At 43.6% G+C, this 23585-nt stretch overlaps 1 protein-coding gene across 2 annotated transcripts in view; it reads right to left on the bottom strand.

Annotated features, from left to right (window-relative positions):
* The window catches only part of SLC29A3 (solute carrier family 29 member 3), a 94964-nt gene that overhangs the window by 19247 nt on the left and 52132 nt on the right, over positions 1 to 23585 (bottom strand). For both annotated transcript variants that reach the window (XM_069753212.1, XM_069753213.1), the window contains exon 5: positions 20310 to 20472. In XM_069753212.1, the coding sequence (XP_069609313.1) occupies positions 20310 to 20472 (163 nt within the window). The remainder of the gene's footprint in view (positions 1 to 20309; positions 20473 to 23585) is intronic.

The following is a 23585-nucleotide window of genomic DNA, read 5'->3' as shown; positions in this document are numbered from 1 at the left end:
TGGTAGAAGAGGAGGAAGAAAAAAATGAAAGCGCAAAAACAAAATACTGCCCGTTCCTGATAATATACTACAGAAAAGTTTGAATGTGTTGGAGTCATTTCAGGATGTAGATAATCTGCCTGGAAACAAGTATATGGATGTGGGCATAGCAATGTATGCCACAAATATGCCGCAACATGGCAGAAAACCTCGCAGACATTCGGTTTTACTGCAAACAGGCTAAACAAGCCATTGTTGTGTGGTAACATACTGCCTGAGACACCAACCTCACCTAACACTGTGGCTTCTTTATGCCGCAGATTCTCAGAAGCTGCACAGCGCCACCTACTGATGACAAAGAGAACTACAATGGCTCCCTTACAGTCCTTCACAGTAAACTAAAGATACAGCCTTGTTCACATCATGTGTGATGAATGCTTAGTGTGTACATCACATACACCCAGGTCATATACAGAGGGCAGCATTCACCCAACAGTGGCACTATACGTACTCTAGGCATACTACAAAAAAAAAAAAAAAAGTTTTCTCTCTTGCAGCCAAGGCACTGACCTTGCGTAATTTACTGCTTTATTAAGCCTTATTGTGTACCTTTTCTGCTTTATTGTCCTGGTACAATGAGGACGTGCCAGCTACTGTCCTTAAACATATCCCTGGATAATGGGGGGATCTGGTCCGTGCCGCCTTCCTCACAGACGGCACAGTGCTCCTATTCACACAATGGCCGATGGTGGAGGAGCACGGGACCAGACCAGTCCATCCAGCCTTTAAGAGGAACTTCCAGCTGAAAAAATCTTCATGGACAGGGGCTAAAGTGGCCATTTACACCTTAACCCCTTAGTGACGGGGCCAAATTTTTAAAGCTTGACCAGTGTCACTTTATGTGGTAATACCTCTGGAATGCTTCAACATATCCCAGTTATTTGAGACTGTTTTTTCGTGGCACATTATAAATTTATGATCATGGTAAATTTAGGTCAATATGTTTTCAGTTTATTTATAAAAAATATCAGAAATGACAAATATGTTAAAAAAATTAGCAATTTTCAAAGTTTTAATGATTATCCCTTTGATCCAGATGGTCATACCAAAGAAAAACATTAATAAATAACATTTCCCTCATGTCTGCTTTACATCAGCATCGTTTGTAAAATGCTATTTTATTTTGTTGCCATTTTAGGAGGTTTAAAAATGTAGCAGTCATTTTTCATTTTTTTCATGGAAATTTACAAAATTTATGTTTTTAGAGACCTTTCCAGGTTTGAAGACACTTTGGGGGGTCCTATATATTGGAAACCCCCCAAAAGTGATACCATTTTAAAAACAGCGCCACCCCCTGACATATTAAAAACTGAAGTCAGGTAGTTTATTAACCCTCCAGGTGATTTTCAGGAATGAATACAAAGTGGCATGACAGAAACAGAAAAATGTATTCTTACCACCTAAATGTTGCTAACTTCTGAATATGCCGCTATAGCCCGGAAACTCTAAGGCCGCTATTTTGCTGTGAACTGCCATGGGAAACTGTTGTGAATTCTGTTATCAAACTCCCTCCTGTGATCATGAATGGTACTTCGGCGAGTTCTGTCCATGGACTCCCTCTGGTGGCTGTGAGTGGAGCTGCTGGTTCTGAGGTTCCTTCCACAGGTGACTTAGTTTATTCTTTGGCTGGCTGCTCTATTTAACTCCACTCAGATCGTTACTCCATGCCAGCTGTCAATGTTCTTGTACTGGTTCAGTTCGTTCATGGATCTTTCTGGTGACCTGTCTACTCCAGCAGAAGCTAAGTCCCTGCTAGTTAATTATTTGTTCATTGTTTTCTTGTCCAGCTTGCTATCATGATTTTGCCTTGCTAGCTGGAAGCTCTGGGATGCAGAGTGGCACCTCCGCACCGTGAGTCGGTGCGGGGGTCTTTTTGCACACTCTGCGTGGTCTTTTTGTAGTTTTTGTGCTGACCGCAAAGATACTAAATAGACTGAGGATAGGAAAGGTAAGTCTGGCCTCCTTTGCTGAAACCTGTTTCATTTCTGTGTTTGTGACTTTCATCTTAACTCACAGTCAATATATGTGGGGGGCTGCCTTTTCCTTTGGGGAATTTCTCTGAGGCAAGGTAGGCTTTATTTTCTATCTCTAGGGCTAGTTAGCTCTTAGGCTGTGAAGAGGCATCTAGGCAGAGTTAGGTACGCTCCACGGCTATTTCTAGTGTGTGTGATAGGATTAGGGGTTGCGGTCAGCAGAGCTCCCACTTCCCAGAGCTTGTCCTGTGTGAGTTTAACCATCAGGTCGTTCCGGGTGCTCCTAACCACCAGGTCCATAACAGTACAGCTGGCCCAAAGTGTTAATGCATCTCAATAGAGGAATAAGAGAAGTTCTGAGACCATTTTTTTTCTCTGCAGTGTGTTTTGTCTTTCTTTTCCCCTTAAAGGGAACCTGTCACCCCGTTTTTTGAGATTGAGCTATAAATACTGTTAAATAGGGCCTGCGCTGTGTGTTCCTATAGTGTATGTAGTGTACCCCAATTCCCCATGTATGCTGAGAAATAACTTACCAAAGTCGCCGTTTTCGCCTGTCAATCAGGCTGGTCAGGTCGGGAGGGCGTGGTGACATCGGTGGTTCTTCCTCAGCTTTACGTTGGTGGCGTAGTGGCGTAGTGGTGAACAAGCAGCGCGCGATCTGCGCTGTAATCCCTTGCATCGGTGGGGGCGGCCATCTTCCTGGGGCCGCGCGTGCGCAGATCGAGTGCTCTGCTGCACGGGGCTTCAGGAAAATGGCCGCGGGATGCCGCGCGTGCGCATTAGAGATCGCGGCGGCCATTTTCCCAAACCGAGATGCAAACTCGGCTTTGGGAAAATGGCCGCCGCGATCTCTAATGCGCACGCGCGGCATCCCGCGGCCATTTTCCTGAAGCCCCGTGCAGCAGAGCACTCGATCTGCGCACGCGCGGCCCCAGGAAGATGGCCGCCCCCACCGATGCAAGGGATTACAGCGCAGATCGCGCGCTGCTTGTTCACCACTACGCCACCAACGTAAAGCTGAGGAAGAACCACCGATGTCACCACGCCCTCCCGACCTGACCAGCCTGATTGACAGGCGAAAACGGCGACTTTGGTAAGTTATTTCTCAGCATACATGGGGAATTGGGGTACACTACATACACTATAGGAACACACAGCGCAGGCCCTATTTAACAGTATTTATAGCTCAATCTCAAAAAACGGGGTGACAGGTTCCCTTTAACCTCTGGGTGGTTCAGGACACAGGTGTAGAGATGGACATTCAAGGTCTGTCCTCTTGTGTGGATCATCTCACTGCAAGGGTACAAAACATTCAAGATTTTGTGGTTCAGAATCCGATGTTAGAGCCTAGAATTCCAATTCCTGATTTGTTTTCCGGGGATAGATCTAAGTTCCTGAATTTCAAAAATAATTGTAAACTGTTTCTTGCTTTGAAACCCAGCTCCTCTGGTGACCCCGTTCAACAAGTAAAGATCATTATTTCTTTGTTGTGTGGTGACCCTCAAGACTGGGCATTTTCCCTTGCGTCAGGAGATCCTGCATTGCGTGATGTAGATGCGTTTTTTCTGGCGCTTGGATTGCTTTATGATGAACCAAATTCAGTGGATCAGGCAGAGAAAATCTTGCTGCTCAAACAACGGGAATCCTACTGGATATACACGCCAGACACTCTCCACCCTAGGGGACTCAATAGGGAAATTGAATGGCTATCCTAACCAGGTTTCTATTTTTCCTTAGGCGACTTAACCCACTGCACCAGTAGAATTCGTAATTTTCCTCAACAGGATGGTAAGACACATGCCCTTTAGGAGTTGGTTTATAAAAAGTTTCCTTTCCAATTTTTTAAAAAAGTTTCCTTTCATTCATTTTTATCTTTTATTTTCTTTTTTTATTTTTATTTTTATTTTTTCCCCCATTTCAGGTATAGCTTTACTTTCCATTTTTTGTGTGTCCTAGGCAACTTATTTTCAGTGATATTTTTTATTTTACTTTATCATAACCTCCAATTTGACCCTCTCAACTCAAGGTTCCTCCCATGAATAATCAGAGTGTTTTGGACTCCTATTAGATTTTGCTACGTATATGTATGTTTAAGTGATTCTGCCTTACAACATGTGTTGACATTATACAGAAATATGTATTTGGGTCTATACTTATCTATTTGCACATATATATGCATTTTCTTTTCCTTTACAAATAGGGTCCTCCACTTCTATTCATTGGACTGGTGAGGATTACACAATTGTCCCCTTTCATGCCATCTACATTTATACCTCATTCAGACTAGTAGTACACTCCTAATCTATCTGTTTCCCTTGTCCTCTTCTACGCCTATACTACACATCAGTGCCTTTGTACGCACTAACACAGACTTCTGTATCGCTCCCATCCATTCATTACTGTGCAGCGGCGCCTGCGCTCTCCTTGTTGCCTTTCTGTACACAAGTTGCACTACGCAGGCGCGAGCCGTCTCTGGCTGGTCCGTCGCTCGCCTTGTCCGCTCTGCGCAGGCGCCGGTTTGGTCCTCCCACTTCCGGCCGCGGCGCTTCTTAACAGCGTCGGCCGGTCCCTTGCCACATCCGCCTCCTCTGCCAAGACACTGTTGCGTGTCGGCACCGCTCCCCGGACTTACCAGGCAGACGCTGTGACCCCTGCACCACCAATGGATGTGAGCTTCGGACCCCAGATAAGTGCCCTTCATGCGGTCATACCGCTTCTCTCTAATTTTGCATCTCTTCTCAGATACTTTTTAGGTGAACCCTAGCTGCACTAACACGTACCATAGGGCTTATGCCTGGACATAATTTCCTCCACTACCTTTGCTATACTAAGGACCCTAGGTATGCATCTCCTCTACGGACATAGTAACCATTTGGTGTTCTACAACACGAAATTGTAGTTTAACCCGGTATATTCAGTCACCACCATACTCCATGATATACATTTCTTTACAGAACGTGACGGTTTTCCCGTACGGGCACACTTACGCCGCCTGCTCCTACTTTCTACAGTACTCCCTTAGAGGTCCATGGAACTTGGTTTGGACTAGGACATTTGGTAGTCTAAATTTTCTAATTTTATAAACACATATTGTGTCTCCTCTACCATTGGTTTACCAATCACTATATATGGATACATGTACGTGTTCTGTGTTTCAGCTGAAGCCCACTTTGGACTATTGCACTTCGATTATCCATTACCTAGCATTAAGTGCCCTCTGACTTCATTTTGGGTAAATACCTCATTTGTGTATATGTATCTATCCCCATACATCCCACATAGGGATCCTTATCACATGTATCAGTTCAGTGCTCATTATCCACTAGTTAAATCTACATACTCGTATGGGATTCATTTCATCTAAATACCAACACCTTGTCTTATTTTCCTGTTGCCTCATTAGGGTACCACGGGGCCGTACCCGTCTTTTGAATATTATTTGACCATATGATATCATTAGGACTTCCACTGAGGGTATGTGTTTTTCTTGTCCTGCCTTTTTATTTGATTCTTATCTTTAGACTCCTGCAAAACCCTTTTCCTTTTCTTTATGTCCTTATATATAAACGTCGTTTACAGGGTGGGTACAACATTTGCCTGCCTATTGCATTACTTCCATTGACATGTGTTCCATCTCTCTTTGGTTCTTGTTGTGGTTTGGTTTTCCACACGGAACCGCAATCAAGTTGTATATAGTATGTACATAACCTTGTTCATCATTGTATTCATTGTATATATTGTTTACTTATACGTCTTTTTTCATTTTTTCAGCACTACTCTGTGACCAAGGCCACTGAGTGGCCGAAACGTTAGAGTTTGAACCATTGCCTTGTTACGTCCTTGAATTTCCTTTTTTGCACCTTGAATAAATAAAAAAATCTTCACTTCAGCGAAAATTGACTCATTCTGACGTGTGCAGTGATTCGTTCTCTTCTAGTATTTGGGGTATTCTGACTCCTTTCACTTGCACCGTCCACACCCCAGCTCGTGTTGAGTGCTAGCTCTTCGTTTATTCTACTTGCTGGCTTTGTGTCAGGGTCAGGATGAAGCGGAGGTATATTGTCAGAAGTTTAGAAAGTGGTCTGTGCTTACTCAGTGGAATGAGTGTGCCCTGGCGGCAATTTTCAGAAAGGGTCTTTCTGAAGCCCTTAAGGATGTCATGGTGGGATTTCCCACGCCTGCTGGTCTGAATGAGTCTATGTCCTTGGCCATTCAGATCGATCGGCGCTTGCGTGAGCGCAAAGCTGTGCACCATTTGGCGGTATTCTCTGAGCATAGGCCTGAGCCTATGCAATGTGATAGGACTTTGACCAGAGCTGAACGGCAAGAACACAGACGTCGGAATGGGCTGTGTTTTTACTGTGGTGATTCCACTCATGCTATCTCCGATTGTCCTAAGCGCACTAAGCAGTTCGCTAGGTCTGCCACCATTGGTATGGTACAGTCTAAATTTCTTTTGTCCGTTACTCTGATTTGCTCTTTGTCGTCCTATTCTGTTATGGCATTTGTGGATTCAGGAGCTGCCCTGAATTTGATGGACTTGGAGTTTGCCAGGCGCTGTGGTTTTTTCTTGGAGCCCTTGCAGTATCCTACTCCATTGAGAGGAATTGATGCTACGCCTTTGGCCAAGAATAAGCCTCAGTACTGGACTCAATTGACCATGTGCATGGCTCCTGCACATCAGGAGGATATTCGCTTTTTGGTGTTGAATAATCTGCATGATGTGGTCGTTTTGGGGTTGCCATGGCTACAGGTCCATAATCCAGTATTGGATTGGAAATCAATGTCTGTGTCCAGCTGGGGTTGTCAAGGGGTACATGGTGATGTTCCATTGCTGTCAATTTCGTCTTCCACTCCTTCTGAAGTCCCTGAGTTTTTGTCGGATTACCAGGATGTATTTGATGAGCCCAAATCCAGTGCCCTACCTCCTCATAGGGATTGCGATTGTGCTATTAATTTGATTCCTGGTAGTAAGTTTCCTAAGGGCCAACTGTTCAATTTATCTGTGCCAGAGCACGCCGCTATGCGGAGTTATATAAAGGAATCCTTGGAGAAAGGGCATATTCGCCCGTCGTCATCACCGTTGGGAGCAGGGTTCTTTTTTGTGGCCAAGAAGGATGGTTCTTTGAGACCTTGTATTGATTACCGCCTTCTTAAGATCACGGTCAAATTTCAGTACCCTTTGCCGCTGCTGTCTGATTTGTTTGCTAGGATTAAGGGGGCTAGTTGGTTCACCAAGATAGATCTTCGAGGGGCGTATAATCTTGTGCGTATTAAACAGGGCGATGAATGGAAAACAGCATTTAATACGCCCGAGGGCCATTTTGAGTACCTGGTGATGCCATTCGGGCTTTCTAATGCTCCATCTGTGTTTCAGTCCTTTATGCATGACATCTTCCGAAGGTACCTGGATAGATTCATGATTGTATATTTGGATGATATTTTGGTCTTTTCGGATGATTGGGAGTCTCATGTGAAGCAGGTCAGAATGGTGTTCCAGGTCCTTCGTGCGAATTCCTTGTTTGTGAAGGGGTCAAAATGTCTCTTTGGAGTTCAGAAGGTTTCATTTTTGGTTTTCATTTTTTCCCCTTCTCCTATCGAGATGGACCCTGTTAAAGTCCAGGCCATTTATGATTGGACTCAGCCGACATCTGTGAAGAGCCTGCAGAAGTTCCTGGGCTTTGCTAATTTTTACCGTCGCTTCATCGCTAATTTTTCTAGTGTTGCTAAACCGTTGACTGATTTGACCAAGAAAGGTGCTGATGTGGTCAATTGGTCCTCTGCGGCCATAGAGGCTTTTCAGGAGTTGAAGCATCGTTTTTCTTCTGCCCCTGAGTTGTGCCAGCCAGATGTTTCGCTCCCTTTTCAGGTCGAGGTTGATGCTTCTGAGATTGGAGCAGGGGCTGTTTTGTCTCAAAGAAGTTCTGATGGCTAGGTGATGAAACCATGTGCCTTCTTTTCTAGAAAGTTCTCGCCTGCTGAGCGCAATTATGATGTTGGCAATCGAGAGTTGTTGGCCATGAAGTGGGCGTTCGAGGAGTGTCGACATTGGCTTGAAGGAGCCAAGCATCGCGTGGTGGTCTTGACGGATCACAAGAATTTGACTTATCTCGAGTCTGCCAAACGGTTGAATCCTAGACAGGCTCGATGGTCGCTATTTTTCTCCCGTTTTGATTTTGTGGTTTCGTACCTTCCGGGCTCTAAGAATATGAAGGCTGATGCCCTTTCAAGGAGTTTTGTGCTTGACTCTCCGGGTGTTCCTGAGCCAGCAGGTATTCTCAAAGAGGGGGTAATTTTGTCTGCCATCTCCCCTGATTTGCGGCGGGTGCTGCAGAAGTTTCAGGCTGATAGACCTGACCGTTGTCCAGCGGAGAAACTGTTTGTCCCTGATAGATGGACTAGTAGAGTTATCTCTGAGGTTCATTGTTCGGTGTTGGCTGGTCATCCTGGAATCTTTGGTACCAGAGATTTGGTGGCTAGATCCTTTTGGTGGCCTTCTTTGTCACGGGATGTGCGTTCTTTTGTGCAGTCCTGTGAAATCTGTGCTCGGGCTAAGCCCTGCTCTTCTCGTGCCAGTAGGTTGCTTTTGCCCTTGCCGGTCCCGAAGAGGCCCTGGACGCATATTTCCATGGATTTTATTTCAGATCTCCCTGTCTCTCAAAGGATGTCGGTCATTTGGGTGGTTTGTGATCACTTCTCTAAGATGGTCCATTTGGTACCCTTGTCTAAATTGCCTTCCTCCTCTGATTTGGTGCCATTATTTTTCCAGCATGTGGTTCGTTTGCATGGCATTCCGGAGAACATCGTCTCGGACAGAGGTTCCCAGTTTGTTTCGAGGTTTTGGCGGTCCTTTTGTGCTAAGATGGGCATTGATTTGTCTTTTTCTTCGGCTTTCCATCCTCAGACAAATGGTCAAACCGAACGAACTAATCAGACTTTGGAAACATATCTGAGATGCTTTGTTTCTGCTGATCAGGATGATTGGGTGTCCTTCTTGCGTTTGGCTGAGTTCGCCCTTAATAATCGGGCCAGCTCGGCTACTTTGGTTTCGCCTTTTTTCTGTAATTCTCGTTTCTCTTCAGGGCAGGTTGAGCCTTCAGACTGTCCTGGTGTGGATTCTGTGGTGGACATGTTGCAGCAGATTTGGACTCATGTGGTGGACAATTTGACATTGTCCCAGGACAAGGCTCAACGTTTCGCTAACCGCCGGCGCTGTGTTGGTCCCCGACTTCATGTTGGGGATTTGGTTTGGTTGTCGTCTCGTTATGTTCCTATGAAGGTTTCCTCTCCTAAGTTTAAGCCTCGTTTTATTGGTCCGTATAAGATTTCTGAAGTTCTCAATCCTGTGTCATTTCGTTTGGCCCTTCCAGCTTCTTTTACCATCCATAATGTGTTCCATAGGTCGTTATTGCGGAGATACGTGGCGCCTATGGTTCCCTCCGTTGACCCTCCTTCCCCGGTGTTGGTCGAGGGGGAGTTGGAGTATGTGGTGGAGAAGATTTTAGATTCTAGTATTTCGAGATGGAAACTCCAGTACCTGGTCAAGTGGAAGGGTTATGGTCAGGAAGATAATTCCTGGGTTTTTGCCTCTGATGTTCATGCTGCCGATCTAGTTCGTGCCTTTCATTTGGCTCGTCCTGATCGGCCTGGGGGCTCTGGTGAGGGTTCGGTGACCCCTCCTCAAGGGAGGGGGTACTGTTGTGAATTCTGTTATCAAACTCCCTCCTGTGGTCATGAATGGTACTTCGGCGAGTTCTGTCCATGGACTCCCTCTGGTGGCTGTGAATGGAGCTGCTGGTTCTGAGGTTCCTTCCACAGGTGACTTAGTTTATTCTTTGGCTGGCTGCTCTATTTAACTCCACTCAGATCATTACTCCATGCCAGCTGTCAATGTTCTTGTACTGGTTCAGTTCGTTCTTGGATCTTTCTGGTGACCTGTCTACTCCAGCAGAAGCTAAGTCCCTGCTAGTTAATTATTTGTTCATTGTTTTCTTGTCCAGCTTGCTATCATGATTTTGCCTTGCTAGCTGGAAGCTCTGGGATGCAGAGTGGCACCTCCGCACCGTGAGTCGGTGCGGGGGTCTTTTTGCACACTCTGCGTGGTCTTTTTGTAGTTTTTGTGCAGACCGCAAAGATACCTTTCCTATCCTCAGTCTGTTTAGTAAGTCTGGCCTCCTTTGCTGAAACCTGTTTCATTTCTGTGTTTGTGACTTTCATCTTAACTCACAGTCAATATATGTGGGGGGCTGCCTTTTCCTTTGGGGAATTTCTCTGAGGCAAGGTAGGCTTTATTTTCTATCTCTAGGGCTAGTTAGCTCTTAGGCTGTGAAGAGGCGTCTAGGCAGAGTTAGGTACGCTCCACGGCTATTTCTAGTGTGTGTGATAGGATTAGGGATTGCGGTCAGCAGAGCCCCCACTTCCCAGAGCTTGTCCTATGTTAGTTTAACCATCAGGTCGTTCCGGGTGCTCCTAACCACCAGGTCCATAACAGGAAACATCTGGACCACACAATCATGATCTCAACAGCATCTGAGGGGTTAAACAGATATGGATGGTGCCAACACTGATCGTGGCTAATGCAGCAAGTTCTCTTCTATCTCAGACCAGTTAAAAATGTATTGGTGGTCATTAAGAGGTTAAAGCAAACCAGTCAGCAGGTAAACTACAGACACTGCGAGGTTGTCGCTATTAAACTGATTAAAATGATTCCTGGGGTGAAGAAATCCATCCTGTGGTTCTTGTGTAATCAGTGTTAGAACTTTTCAGTTAATGAGATGCTTTTACTTCGGGACAGCCTGTGGGCAGAGTCTTATCTTCGCCTCTAGGCCAGAGAAACCAAGGAAAGACCTGCCCACAGTTCACCCCAAAGCACAAACAGTCTGTCTCTAGGATGAGGAACATGTTTGTATTTCAGGGTGGCCTGTGGGCAGGTCTTTCCTTGGTTTCTCTGGCTTAGAGCAGGAAGATAAGACTCTGCCCACAGGCAGCCCCGAAGTACAAGCATCTCATTAACTGAAAAGTTCTAACACTGATTACACAAGAACCACAAGATGGATTTCTTCCAGGGTGGATAAAAATCAATGTTTTTTTTAAAAAAAAAAAAAAAAAAAAAAAAAAAAAAAAAAAAATCGGATTTTTTTGATTTAAATCAGATTTTTTTTTATTTAAATCGGATTTTTTTCAATAAACTGCTTTTTGAGGAAAATATTTTACCATCCAAAGGTTCTTCCATCATGAGATAAAGCTGAATTGTTTAACTCAGTAGAATAAAGGTTGTATATGTGTAACATTCACAATGCCATGCTCTTCCAGAGGTTTCTGTAGGATTAGTGGGCAGTTTCTCTCCTATATTATCACAGACGCTCGCTTTACTTACGCAGTTCTCAAAACTGAATTTGACTCCGCAGAGGTCCCAGCCTCTTCTTCACGGCAAAAATGTTACAACATGAACAGAGTTGAGAAAAAGACCTTAATCCTATTGTTCTACAAACCTATGAATACAGAATCAACCCCTTCAGTGCCAAGTCCAAGAAGTTAGACAATATGTTTCTGATTGTTTGGAGTGGAATAGATCTGCACAACACAAGAAAAATGTGAATCTAAGTGTGAGGAGGAGGAAGGGCAAGCAGACAAGAAAATGAAAGTGAAACTTTGAGCACAATACTGCAGCATAGCCACAGACAGACAAGTCTGGATCTGTTTGTGTGTACGATCTGAGGTTTATTACATTATTTCCTTATAATGGCAGCAGGCCGTAAAAGAGACCCAGTTTGGGAATATTTTAATGAAGCTCCTTTGCCTATCGGTAAGGCAGGCATGCGTGCAAAATGCAAACGATGCAACAAAGAGATGCAAAGCCTGGTGGAGCGAATGAGGCAACATCATGATAAGTGCGGTGATGAAGATGAGTCATTCACATTCTTCTTGTGTTGTGCAGATCTATTCCACTCCAAACAATCAGAAACATATTGTCTAACTTCTTGGACTTGGCACTGAAGGGGTTGATTCTGTATTCATAGGTTTGTAGAACTATAGGATTAAGGTCTTTTTCTCAACTCTGTTCATGTTGTAACATTTTTGCCGTGAAGAAGAGGCTGGGACCTCTGCGGAGTCAAATTCAGTTAGGTAGAAACTTTGATTTAAATCACTGATTTAAATCAAGCCTTACTGACTAGTGATTTAAATCGTGATTTAAATCAGTTAGATTTAAATCAAATCCACCCTGATTTCTTCACTCCAGGTATCATTATTATCAGTATAATGGCGCCAACCTGACAGTGTTTGTAGGTTACTGAGCAAAATCCTGATGACACGTTCACTTTAATGCAGAGAGCGTGTCCAAAGGTTCCAGCCTCATGCACATTTATCTACATACAACTGCTTTTCCTGGTTTGTGTCATGGGAAAGGTATATGTATTCCAAGAAGATGGCGTTGCCTAAGGACCTGAGCAATGTGACAAGGTGGTCGGTCAGTGGAATACAAAATTTGGGAACTTGTGGTCAGTTTCTTATTTACTAAAAAACATAAAAGATGTCCAACATGTGAAACAGAGAATAGTATAATCATAGCGATGTAAGTCTTCTGCTTTGTGTAGAGCTTCTCCATAGTGATGTTAGTGAATGGAGTAAGGAAACTGGCACAGATGCTACAGATTGAGAAACCGGCCCGAGTCATCTGTCTGTAAGGACACTCGGCTTCTCGCTGACACCTCTACTTCTCTTTTGGTTTCTGACGGAACAAGCATGATCAAACTCTGGCAAAAGTAACCTCAGGCCGAAACTCATCAGTTTCACCCTGTGGTTTTTACATTTTTTTTTTTATAACACTGAATGTAGGAATCTAGTCGCATGACTAAATAACAAAAATGGATGAACTAAAGGGTAGCTCTGACATTTCTTATCATACAGGAAACGGTAACTTTTGTTTTATGTAAGTGTAAAATAATGACCTTAAACTAAAACCCTGGCAGACTGCAGGTCTATAAGAAGGACATTAGCAGCTTACTGAACAATACCAATGAGGGCATGACATCACCACTTACTTTGTGTTGTGTGTATGCCCTTGGCTAACATGGCTACCAGTCTCTAGGGGATGCTGACATGGTGTCAGTAAATTTAATTAAGTGTGATGGGTTAGTATATAGTGTGTTCAGGTCACAGTCACCGGAGATGAATGAAAAGATCACACAAAGTGCCGTGGAGTCAGGTGACAGACATCATATTTACTCCTATTCAGTTACCTATGGTCACACCACACATGACTATCACTTATGCTTTGCTGCACATAATCATGTCTGTCAAAACTATGTCCCCAGCTGCACCTCACAAACAACGGACAGAACAATATACACTGCTCAAAAAAAATAAAGGGAACACTAAAATCCCACATCCTAGATATCACTGAATGAAATATTCCGGTTGTAAATCTTTATTCATTACATAGTGGAATGTGTGGAGAACAATAAAACCTAAAAATGATCAATGTAAATCGCAACTAATATCCCACGGAGGTCTGGAGTTGGAATGATGCTCAAAATCAAAGAGGAAAATGAAGTTACAGGCTGATCCAACTTCAGTGGAAATACCTAAAAATAAGGAAATGATGCTCAATAGTGTGTGTGGCCTCCCTATAACACCTGGGCATGCTCCTGATGAGGTGGCATATGGTCTCCTGAGGGACCTCCTCCCAGACCTGGACTAAAGCATCCGCCAACTCCTGGACAATCTGTGGTGCAATGTGACATTGGTGGATGGTGCGAGACATGATGTCCCAGATGTGTTCAATTGGATTCAGGTCTGGGGAACGGGCGCGCCAGTCCATAGCTTCAATGCCTTCATCTTGCAGGAACTGCTGACATACTCCAGCCACATGAGGTCTGGCATTGTCCTGCATTAGGAGGAACCCACAGCCAACCGCACCAGCATATGATCTCACAATGGGTCTGAGGATCTCATCTCGGTACCTAATGGCAGTCAGGCTACCTCTGGCGAGCACACGGAGGGCTGTGAAGCCCTACAAAGAAATGCCTCCCACACCATTACTAACCCACTGCCAAACAGGTCATGCTGAGGATGTTGCAGGCAGCAGATGGCTCTCCATGGCGTCTCCAGACTCTATCACGTCTGTCACATGTGCTCAGTGTGAACCTGCTTTAATCTGTGAAGAGCACAGGTCAAAAGTGGAGAATTTGTCAATCCTGAAGTTCTGTAGCAGATACCAAGCATCCTGAACGGTGTTGGGCTTTGAGCACAACCCCCATCTGTGGACGTCGGGCACTCAGACCATCATCATGGAGTCGGTTTCTAACAGTTTGTGCAGACACATGCACATTTGTGGCCTGCTGGAGGTCATTTTTCAGGGCTCTCGCAGTGCTCTTCCTGTTCCTCCTTGCACAAAAGCTGAGGTAGCGGTCCTGCTGCTGGGTTGATGCCCTCATACGGCCCCCTCAACGTCTCCTGGTGTACTGGCCTGTCTCCTGGTAGCGCCTCCAGCCTCTGGACACTACACTGACAGACACAGCAAACCTTCTTGCTACAGCTCGCATTGATGTGCCATCCTGGATGAGCTGCACTACCTGACCCACTTGTGTGGGTTGTAGAGTCCGTCTCATGCTACCACGAGTGTGAAAGCACAACCAACATTCAAAAGTGACCAAAACATCAGCCAGAAAGCATTGTTACTGAGATGTGGTCTGTGGTCCTCACTTGCAGAACCACTCCTTTATTGAGTGTGTCTTGATAATTGCCAATAATTTCTGTTGTTTATTTCATTTGCACGACAGCATGTGAAATTGATTGTCAAACAGTGTGGCGTCTTAAGTGGACAGTTTGATTTCACAGCAGTTTGATTTACTTGGAGTTATATTCTAAGTGTTCCATTTATTTTTTTGAGCAGTGTATATATCAATCTCATACACAAACACACACAGCGGGTGAAGTAAGTATTGAACCCGTCACCAATTCTCCAAGTAAATATACTTCCACGGCCTTCTTCACACATCCGCATATATGGACACAAGCATGCCAATTGTATTCAGTGGTGGTGCCCACATGTCAGGTTTTTCAGAAAGACCGAGTAACTGTGTGAAAAACCTGCAGACATGTCAGTTTTTTTCCGCAGCATTGATAAAATGAATGCTGCACACGTGTACACTAATGACACAAGAATCACATCCATGTGTCATCAGAGTGACATGTACCAGGGCCTGGGAGCAAGTAGTACAGTTCACGCTTTTCCCAGGCGCCTGGCCGGCTGCTGAAGGAAACTCATCATTGTCTCCTGCTTGTGCAGATATCAGCATAACCAGAAGACAATTAGGGGATTGTATTTAGCAGCAGCTCTGTAACTTCTGTGTAAAATAAAGAATTAAATTAAAAAAAATGGCATGGGCTGCAGTGCAAGTTTAATAATCAGCAGAGAGAAAGCCCGCAGCTGGGAGCTGATATTAATAATCGGGGCAAGGGACAATACGCCATAAGGTTTCCAGGCTATTAATAACAGCTTACAGGTGTTTGCTTAGCATTTACTGGTAAATGTAAGGGTGACCCCAGAAAAAAAAAAAAAAGTAGGGTCTTCCTAAATTCATACCAGCAAAGGCTAAACAGACAGCTGTGGGTTCATATTAATAGCCTGGCAAGTGGCCAAAGATATTGCTCTACCACAGGCTACCAACATCAGCTCTCAGCCGCCTCAGAAATGGCACATCCATAAGATGGCCAAATCTGTCTCTTTGCCTCGCCCTGTAAACTTACTCTGTGGCGGTGGCAAGTGGGCTGACTTCAAGGGTTAGTAACTTACGATATATAATAAGTCTGTAAGTCAACGCTCATCCATGTGAAAAACCTGATATGTGTGCACCACCATTGTATACAATGGGTACACGTATGTCTGTATTTGCAGTCCTTAAAAAAAGGACGTGGGAAAGGAAACTAAGAACTACACTCATAACTAATTGAACTACATATCTTCCACTACCTTTTATCCATACTACATATAGTGCACTGCTCTCTGTATGTATAATTATATATATATATATATATTATATAATTGCCTAGAATACTACTTCCTGCAATTTGTGCCAACTTCCGTGGCTTTGTCCGGAGCTAATGTCGGGCTGCCATCTAGAATATACAGTGGGGCAAAAAAGTATTTAGTCAGTCAGCAATAGTGCAAGTTCCACCACTTAAAAAGATGAGAGGCGTCTGTAATTTACATCATAGGTAGACCTCAACTATAAGAGACAAACTGAGAAAAAAAAATCCAGAAAATCACATTGTCTGTTTTTTTAACATTTTATTTGCATATTATGGTGGAAAATAAGTATTTGGTCAGAAACAAAATTTCATCTCAATACTTTGTAATATATCCTTTGTTGGCAATGACAGAGGTCAAACGTTTTCTGTAAGTCTTCACAAGGTTGCCACACACTGTTGTTGGTATGTTGGCCCATTCCTCCATGCAGATCTCCTCTAGAGCAGTGATGTTTTTGGCTTTTCGGTTGGCAACACGGACTTTCAACTCCCTCCAAAGGTTTTCTGTAGGGTTGAGATCTGGAGACTGGCTAGGCCACTCCAGGACCTTGAAATGCTTCTTACGAAGCCACTCCTTCGTTGCCCTGGCGGTGTGCTTTGGATCATTGTCATGTTGAAAGACCCATCCACGTTTCATCTTCAATGCCCTTGCTGATGGAAGGAGGTTTGCACTCAAAATCTCACGATACATGGCCCCATTCATTCTTTCATGTACCTGGATCAGTCGTCCTGGCACCTTTGCAGAGAAACAGCCCCAAAGCATGATGTTTCCACCACCATGCCTTACAGTAGGTATGGTGTTTGATGGATGCAACTCAGTATTCTTTTTCCTCCAAACACGACAAGTTGTGTTTCTACCAAACAGTTCCAGTTTGGTTTCATCAGACCATAGGACATTCTCCCAAAACTCCTCTGGATCATCCAAATGCTCTCTAGCAAACTTCAGATGGGCCCGGACATGTACTGGCTTAAGCAGTGGGACACGTCTGGCACTCCAGGATCTGAGTCCATGGTGGCGTAGTGTGTTACTTATGGTAGGCCTTGTTACATTGGTCCCAGCTCTCTGCAGTTCATTCACTAGGTCCCCCCGCGTGGTTCTGGGATTTTTGCTCACCGTTCTTGTGATCATTCTGACCCCACGGGGTGGGATTTTGCGTGGAGCCCCAGATCGAGGGAGATTATCAGTGGTCTTGTATGTCTAACATTTTCTAATTATTGCTCGCACTGTTGATTTCTTCACTCCAAGCTGGTTGGCTATTGCAGATTCAGTCTTCCCAGCCTGGTGCAGGGCTACAATTTTGTTTCTGGTGTCCTTTGACAGCTCTTTGGTCTTCACCATAGTGGAGTTTGGAGTCAGACTGTTTGAGGGTGTGCACAGGTGTCTTTTTATACTGATAACAAGTTTAAACAGGTGCCATTACTACAGGTAATGAGTGGAGGAAAGAGGAGACTCTTAAAGAAGAAGTTACAGGTCTGTGAGAGCCAGAAATCTTGATTGATTGTTTCTGACCAAATACTTATTTTCCACCATAATATGCAAATAAAATGTTAAAAAAACAGACAATGTGATTTTCTGGATTTTTTTTTCTCAGTTTGTCTCCCATAGTTGAGGTCTACCTATGATGTAAATTACAGACGCCTCTCATCTTTTTAAGTGGTGGAACTTGCACTATTGCTGACTGACTAAATACTTTTTTGCCCCACTGTGTATATATATATATATATATATATATATATATATATATATATATATATATATATATATATATATATATATATATATATACACATATATACACTAGATGGCAGCCCGATTCTAAAGAATCGGGAGTCTAGAATCCATATATACTTTATTTATTCAAATGTAAGAATAATACAATTAATAAATAATAGTGAGAAAGAACAAAAATAATAGGCAGTATATGGAGAAAACACCAAACAAAAGTTCAAAATTGGTGTGAAAATGTCACTGAACCACTTCACAACTAAATATATATAGTTTTGGTAAATGGTATTATCATTTTTTTGACGAAATTCGGCAGGAGCTTGAAGAGCAACATCACTGGGCCCGCCTCCACGCAGTAGAAACTTGCTGTGAGGTAAAAATTCAAAAATCACACCAAAATGGCGGGCGGAGTGTGTCACAGTACGGCACGTTTCTGATTGGTCGCTCGCAGCATAAATAAATATGAATAAATAAAGTATATATGGATTCTAGACTCCCGATTCTTTATTTAGAATCGGGCTGCCATCTAGTCTAATATATAATTGCCTAGAATACTACTTCCTGCAATTTGTGCCAACTTCCGTGGCTTTGTCCGGAGCTAATGTTCGGAGCTAATGTCCGGAGCTAATGTGCGGAGCTAATGTCCGGAGCTAATGTCCGGAGCTAATGTCCGGAGCTAATGTCCGGAGCTAATGTCCGGAGATAAGTGACGTTAACAGTGTCCAGTGTCTGATTGGTTGCCGCCTGCTGCGAGCGACCAATCAGAAACGTGCCGTACTGTGACACACTCCGCCCGCCATTTTGGTGTGATTTTTGAATTTTTACCTCACAGCAAGTTTCTACTGCGTGGAGGCGGGCCCAGTGACGTTGCTCTTCAAGCTCCTGCCGAATTTCGTCAAAAAAATGATAATACCATTTACCAAAACTATATATATTTAGTTGTGAAGTGGTTCAGTGACATTTTCACACCAATTTTGAACTTTTGTTTGGTGTTTTCTCCATATACTGCCTATTATTTTTGTTCTTTCTTACTATTATTTATTAATTGTATTATTCTTACATTTGAATAAATAAAGTATATATGGATTCTAGACTCCCAATTCTTTAGAATCGGGCTGCCATCTAGTGTATTAAGATAATCAGATAAACTGATAGTACAAGAACATATAATCCATATAGGGTTACTATGTGAACAACAGATACAGGTAACAAAACCACGCACTACACCAAATATAGTACGACTTGAGGTCACAGGTTCAATAGAGTAGGTATATCATATAGTAACTGAACATTAAATGTCCCACTGGGAACCCATCAAAAGCAAGTGTTTCCACGTCCACACAACGACTAATATGGGTGAGGTCCAGTCTTAGACACTTACTTAGACACTTGCTTTTGATGGGTTCCCAGTGGGACATTTAATGTTCAGTTACTATATGATATACCTACTCTATTGAACCTGTGACCTCAAGTTGTACTATATTTGGTGTGGTGCGTGGTTTTGTTACCTGTATCTGTTGTTCACATAGTAACCCTATATGGATTATATGTTCTTGTACTATCAGTTTATCTGATTATCTTAATACATGATGCTATTTAATAAATGTTGCAAAAAAGTTTTATCTACTAAAATTGGCAGCTTGTGACTTCTTTTTTCTAATTGCATAAACATTTTTCTGTACGTCTGCTGGGACGAGGGCGGACAGTGTCCAGAGAAGCCTCATATTAGTGGCTGTAACCTCTGGGTACTGACCTAGCTTCATCTAAAACTATAGGTACCGTAGCACTAAGCGACACTGCAGCGATACCGACAACGATGTCGATCGCTGCAGCGTCGCTGTTTGGTCGCTGGAGAGCTGTCACACAGACAGCTCTCCAGCGACCAACGATCCTGAAGTCCCCGGGTAACCAGAGTAAACATCGGGTTACTAGGCGCAGGGCCGCGCTTAGTAACCCGATGTTTACCCTGGTTACCAGCGTAAACGTTAAAAAAACAAACACTACATACTTACCTTCAGCTGTCTGTCCTCTGGCGCTCTGCTTCCTGCACTGTCAGCGCCGGTCAGCCGGAAAGCAGAGCGGTGACGTCACCGCTGTGCTTTCCGGCTGGCCGGCGCTGACACAGGATGCAGGAGGAGTGCAGAGAAGCACAGCGCCGGGGACAGACAGCTGAAGGTAAGTATGTAGCGTTTGCTTTCTTAACGTTTACGCTGGTAACCAGGGTAAACATCAGGTTACTAAGCGCGGCCCTGCACTTAGTAACCCAATGTTTACCCTGGTTACCAGTGAAGACATCGCTGAATCGGCGTCACACACGCCGATCCAGCGATGTCAGCGGGAGATCCAGCGACGAAATAAAGTTCTGGACTTTCCTCTGCGACCAACGATCTCCCAGCAGGGGCCTGATCGTTGGTCGCACATAACGATTTCCTTAACGATATCGTTGCTACGTCACAAAAAGCAACGATATTGTTAACGATATCGTTATGTGTGATGGTACCTTTAGGAAGAATTAATCTGGAACCACATAAAGATCTTACCTGGAGTACTCTATTCTGGGAAGGATCAGATACAAACAGATGCATATCAGAAGGAAGAGGTCGGCAGTCAGGAAATAAGCAAGGGCACTATCTGTAACGTTGGATGCAATCGACAGGTCCAAAATTGCGGCCAATGCACTCACTGTACCTCCCATTGCTTGGCCTGAAAATAAGGAAAAAAAAGAAAAAGATGTTGTATTCCCTAGGAATAATTTTGTAAAGTGACAGATTTGCAAACAGGTTATAGATGAAAAGAATTACATCCCTATATTAAAAAGGCACTTACACGTAGATGGGAGCACATGCCCTAAAATACCGTCATGTGACCAAGAGATGAAGACTAGTGTTGAGTGAACTTTCTTGGATAAGGTGTTAGGCCTCTTTCACACATCAGTTTTTTAGAATCAGTCACAATCCGTCAAAGTGTTGAAAAGACGGATCCTGAGCGGATTGTAAAAAACTGATGCACTGGATCGTTTTTTTTTATGGGTCCGCCGGAGCAGCTGCTGCCGGAATTGCGGGGGGAAAGGGGGAGAGATTGAGAAGAGAAAGAGAGAGAAGAGAAAGAGAGAGAGATTTTTTTCCCCTGAATGAAAAAAATGGGTTAAAATTACAGGAATTGGAAATTCTTCTAGGCATGCTCAGTTACAAAAAACGGGACCAGTCGCTGGATTCCGTCTTCTGACGGACAGCGACAGATCCTGCGTCCATAGGCTTCCATTATAGCCAACGACGGACAGCGCAGGATCAGTCGCTGTCCGATTTTTCAACATACACAAAAAACGTTACTATGTCCGTTGTCTCCAGGTGACGGACACAGAATTTATGACAGATCCGTTAAACTGAAGGCCATCCGTCACAAACCGTCGCTAATACAAGTCGATGAAAAAAAAACGGATCCAGCAGCAACATTTGCTGGATCCGGTTTTTTTTTCTCACAAAATGATGGATTTTGACGGAAAAAGACTGAAGTGTGAAAAAAAACGACGGATTTTCACGGAAAAAGACTGAAGTGTGAAAGAGGCCTTATCCGACCATGCTCATGTGCTAACAAAGTTGTCTTCCTCGCGCCTGCATGTCTCCCCGCTGTTCGACAGCCGTAACACGTGCAGGGATTGTCTATCAAACAGGTAATCACTTCATATGTTGGGCCTGTCGAACAACCGTGAGACATGCAGCCGCTGGGAATCTAACATTTTTCGAGAACGCATCCTCGAAAAACTCCTTATCCAATCAAATCACGTTCGTTCATCACGAATGAAGACCTGTGAGAAGTCTTTGCAGCCCTCCCATAACCCGGTAGGGTTCTGGGGGTAAACACCTTACTATATACAGATTTTGGATGTCACTGAAAGTTCTTGTGTGACTGTAAAAAACAGCAGTTTGATCTTACTAACAGTATTTAGCAATGGAGGGGCTTCTTTTGGCGGCTTTAAAGAGCAGTGCTTGATAAAATATAATCTCACACATCCTTACAGCTTGTTTCTGCTATGTAGCTCAGCTCTTTCCCTACAGCATGTGTGCAAATAAGGAACAGAATAATGAGTTCATCATTGCATTGCTACCAATTTTTGTGAGTGAATACCTCTCAATCATTGACTTTGTGATTTGTGACAAATGTATTAAACAATTTGCGCCTTTTTTCAAGCAGTCTCTTGTGGTTTAGTCAGTTTTCTGATTTGCATTTTCTAAAGGTTATAGAGAAGGTCATGAAATGCTATTTTTTTTTTTTTTTTTAAAAAGGTCTCAAAATTAGGCATAACTATATTCTAGTCTTGTCCTGGAGTGCTTTTTTTTTTTTCTTTAAAACTGGTTTAATCCTTCGTTGACAAAAGTAATTGAAAGGAGTTGTCCACTACTATGACAACCCCATCTTGAACTAAATGTTCTGCCCCGATACAATAAACAAACCTATACTCACCTCCCGTGCCGGTTCCGTTTGAGCGGTGTCGGCATTCGCAGCCTTGGGGCTGTTATGAAGTGAAATGACACATGGTGGCCAGCACCCAATCCACGCTGGCGCCACTGTCCCCGCAGCCTGTCGAAATGAACATGAAGTTTAAGATCATCTACAGCCCTGACTTCCGCTTCATATTCAGTTCATACGATGACGGGGACTGTGATGCTAGTGCTGATTGGGTGCCGGTCATCACGTGTCAATCCCCCGCAACACAGCCCTGGGTCTGCGAGTGTCGACAAGGCTGGAATAATGTCGGCACGGGAGGAGAGTATAAGTTTGTTTATTTTATCAGGGCCTAACATTTAGTGTAAGAAGATTTGGTCCTAGTAGTGGAAAACCCCTTTAAACATATATGACTAGTGATGCCCATATACTTAGGCTGAATCCTGACGTCTGTGTATGGGACATGATGGGTGGACGGGCCAAGGGTCTATTGACCTGACCTCAACAGCCTCATTGGTATATATGAAGCTGTTGAGTTAGGAAAACAAAAATATTATGCCTAATCAGGTCCCAGGTAAATAAAAAAACACACAAAAAAATCTTCCTACTTTCACAACAACTTTAATTGATAAATATTAAAAAAAAGAGCGCTATTGTAAGACAGCCTCTTAGAGGCTTTTTTAGAGGCTGTGGAGTTTGGGTCAGAAGACACAAGGCCCATCCATCTATCATGTTCCTACGGACCATGCTTCATCTCATCTGAATTTGGCTTCAGATACATTTTTACTGAACACTTGTTTGACTGATGGCCAGCTCTCATAACTTCTCCATAAACATGAATGATTTATTCAGTTGATAATTTACATATTTATTTAGTGGCCTTCGGCTTGATCTTGAGCCATGGAGACTTGATGAATGAATGCTTTATAGGAAGACAGATCATGTGCAAGCCTAGATAGGCCCACCAGTATCTTATCTGCCATTATCTTGATAGTATTAAGCCATTGGGTTGCTGGTCTTTCTCTTTGCCTTGTTCCTCCTATCCTTACGAATATTATTTCCTTCTCCAGCGATTTTGTATGACGTGTCCAAAGTAGGCAAAAGGTAGCCCGGTTATCGTTGCTTCAAGTGGCGTGTCTGGCTTGATTTGTTCTAAAATTTGTTTGTTCCTCTTGCCGTCCATGGTATTGATAACATCCTTCTCCAGCACCACATTTCGAAGGCGAAGAGTCTTCTTCTGTGTCACTTTATCGTCCAGGTTTTGTATCCGTCTGTTATCACAGAAAAGCTCAAACTATGGACAAGCCGTATCTTTGTTGCAAGTAAAATGTAGCTCCTTTTTGAGTGATCATCTTTACATGTAGGTTGAAGCC

The sequence above is a fragment of the Ranitomeya imitator genome, chromosome 2, assembly GCF_032444005.1.
Source record: "Ranitomeya imitator isolate aRanImi1 chromosome 2, aRanImi1.pri, whole genome shotgun sequence".
Taxonomy (NCBI): Eukaryota; Metazoa; Chordata; class Amphibia; order Anura; family Dendrobatidae; genus Ranitomeya; species Ranitomeya imitator.
This window is presented reverse-complemented; position numbering and strand designations above follow the sequence as displayed.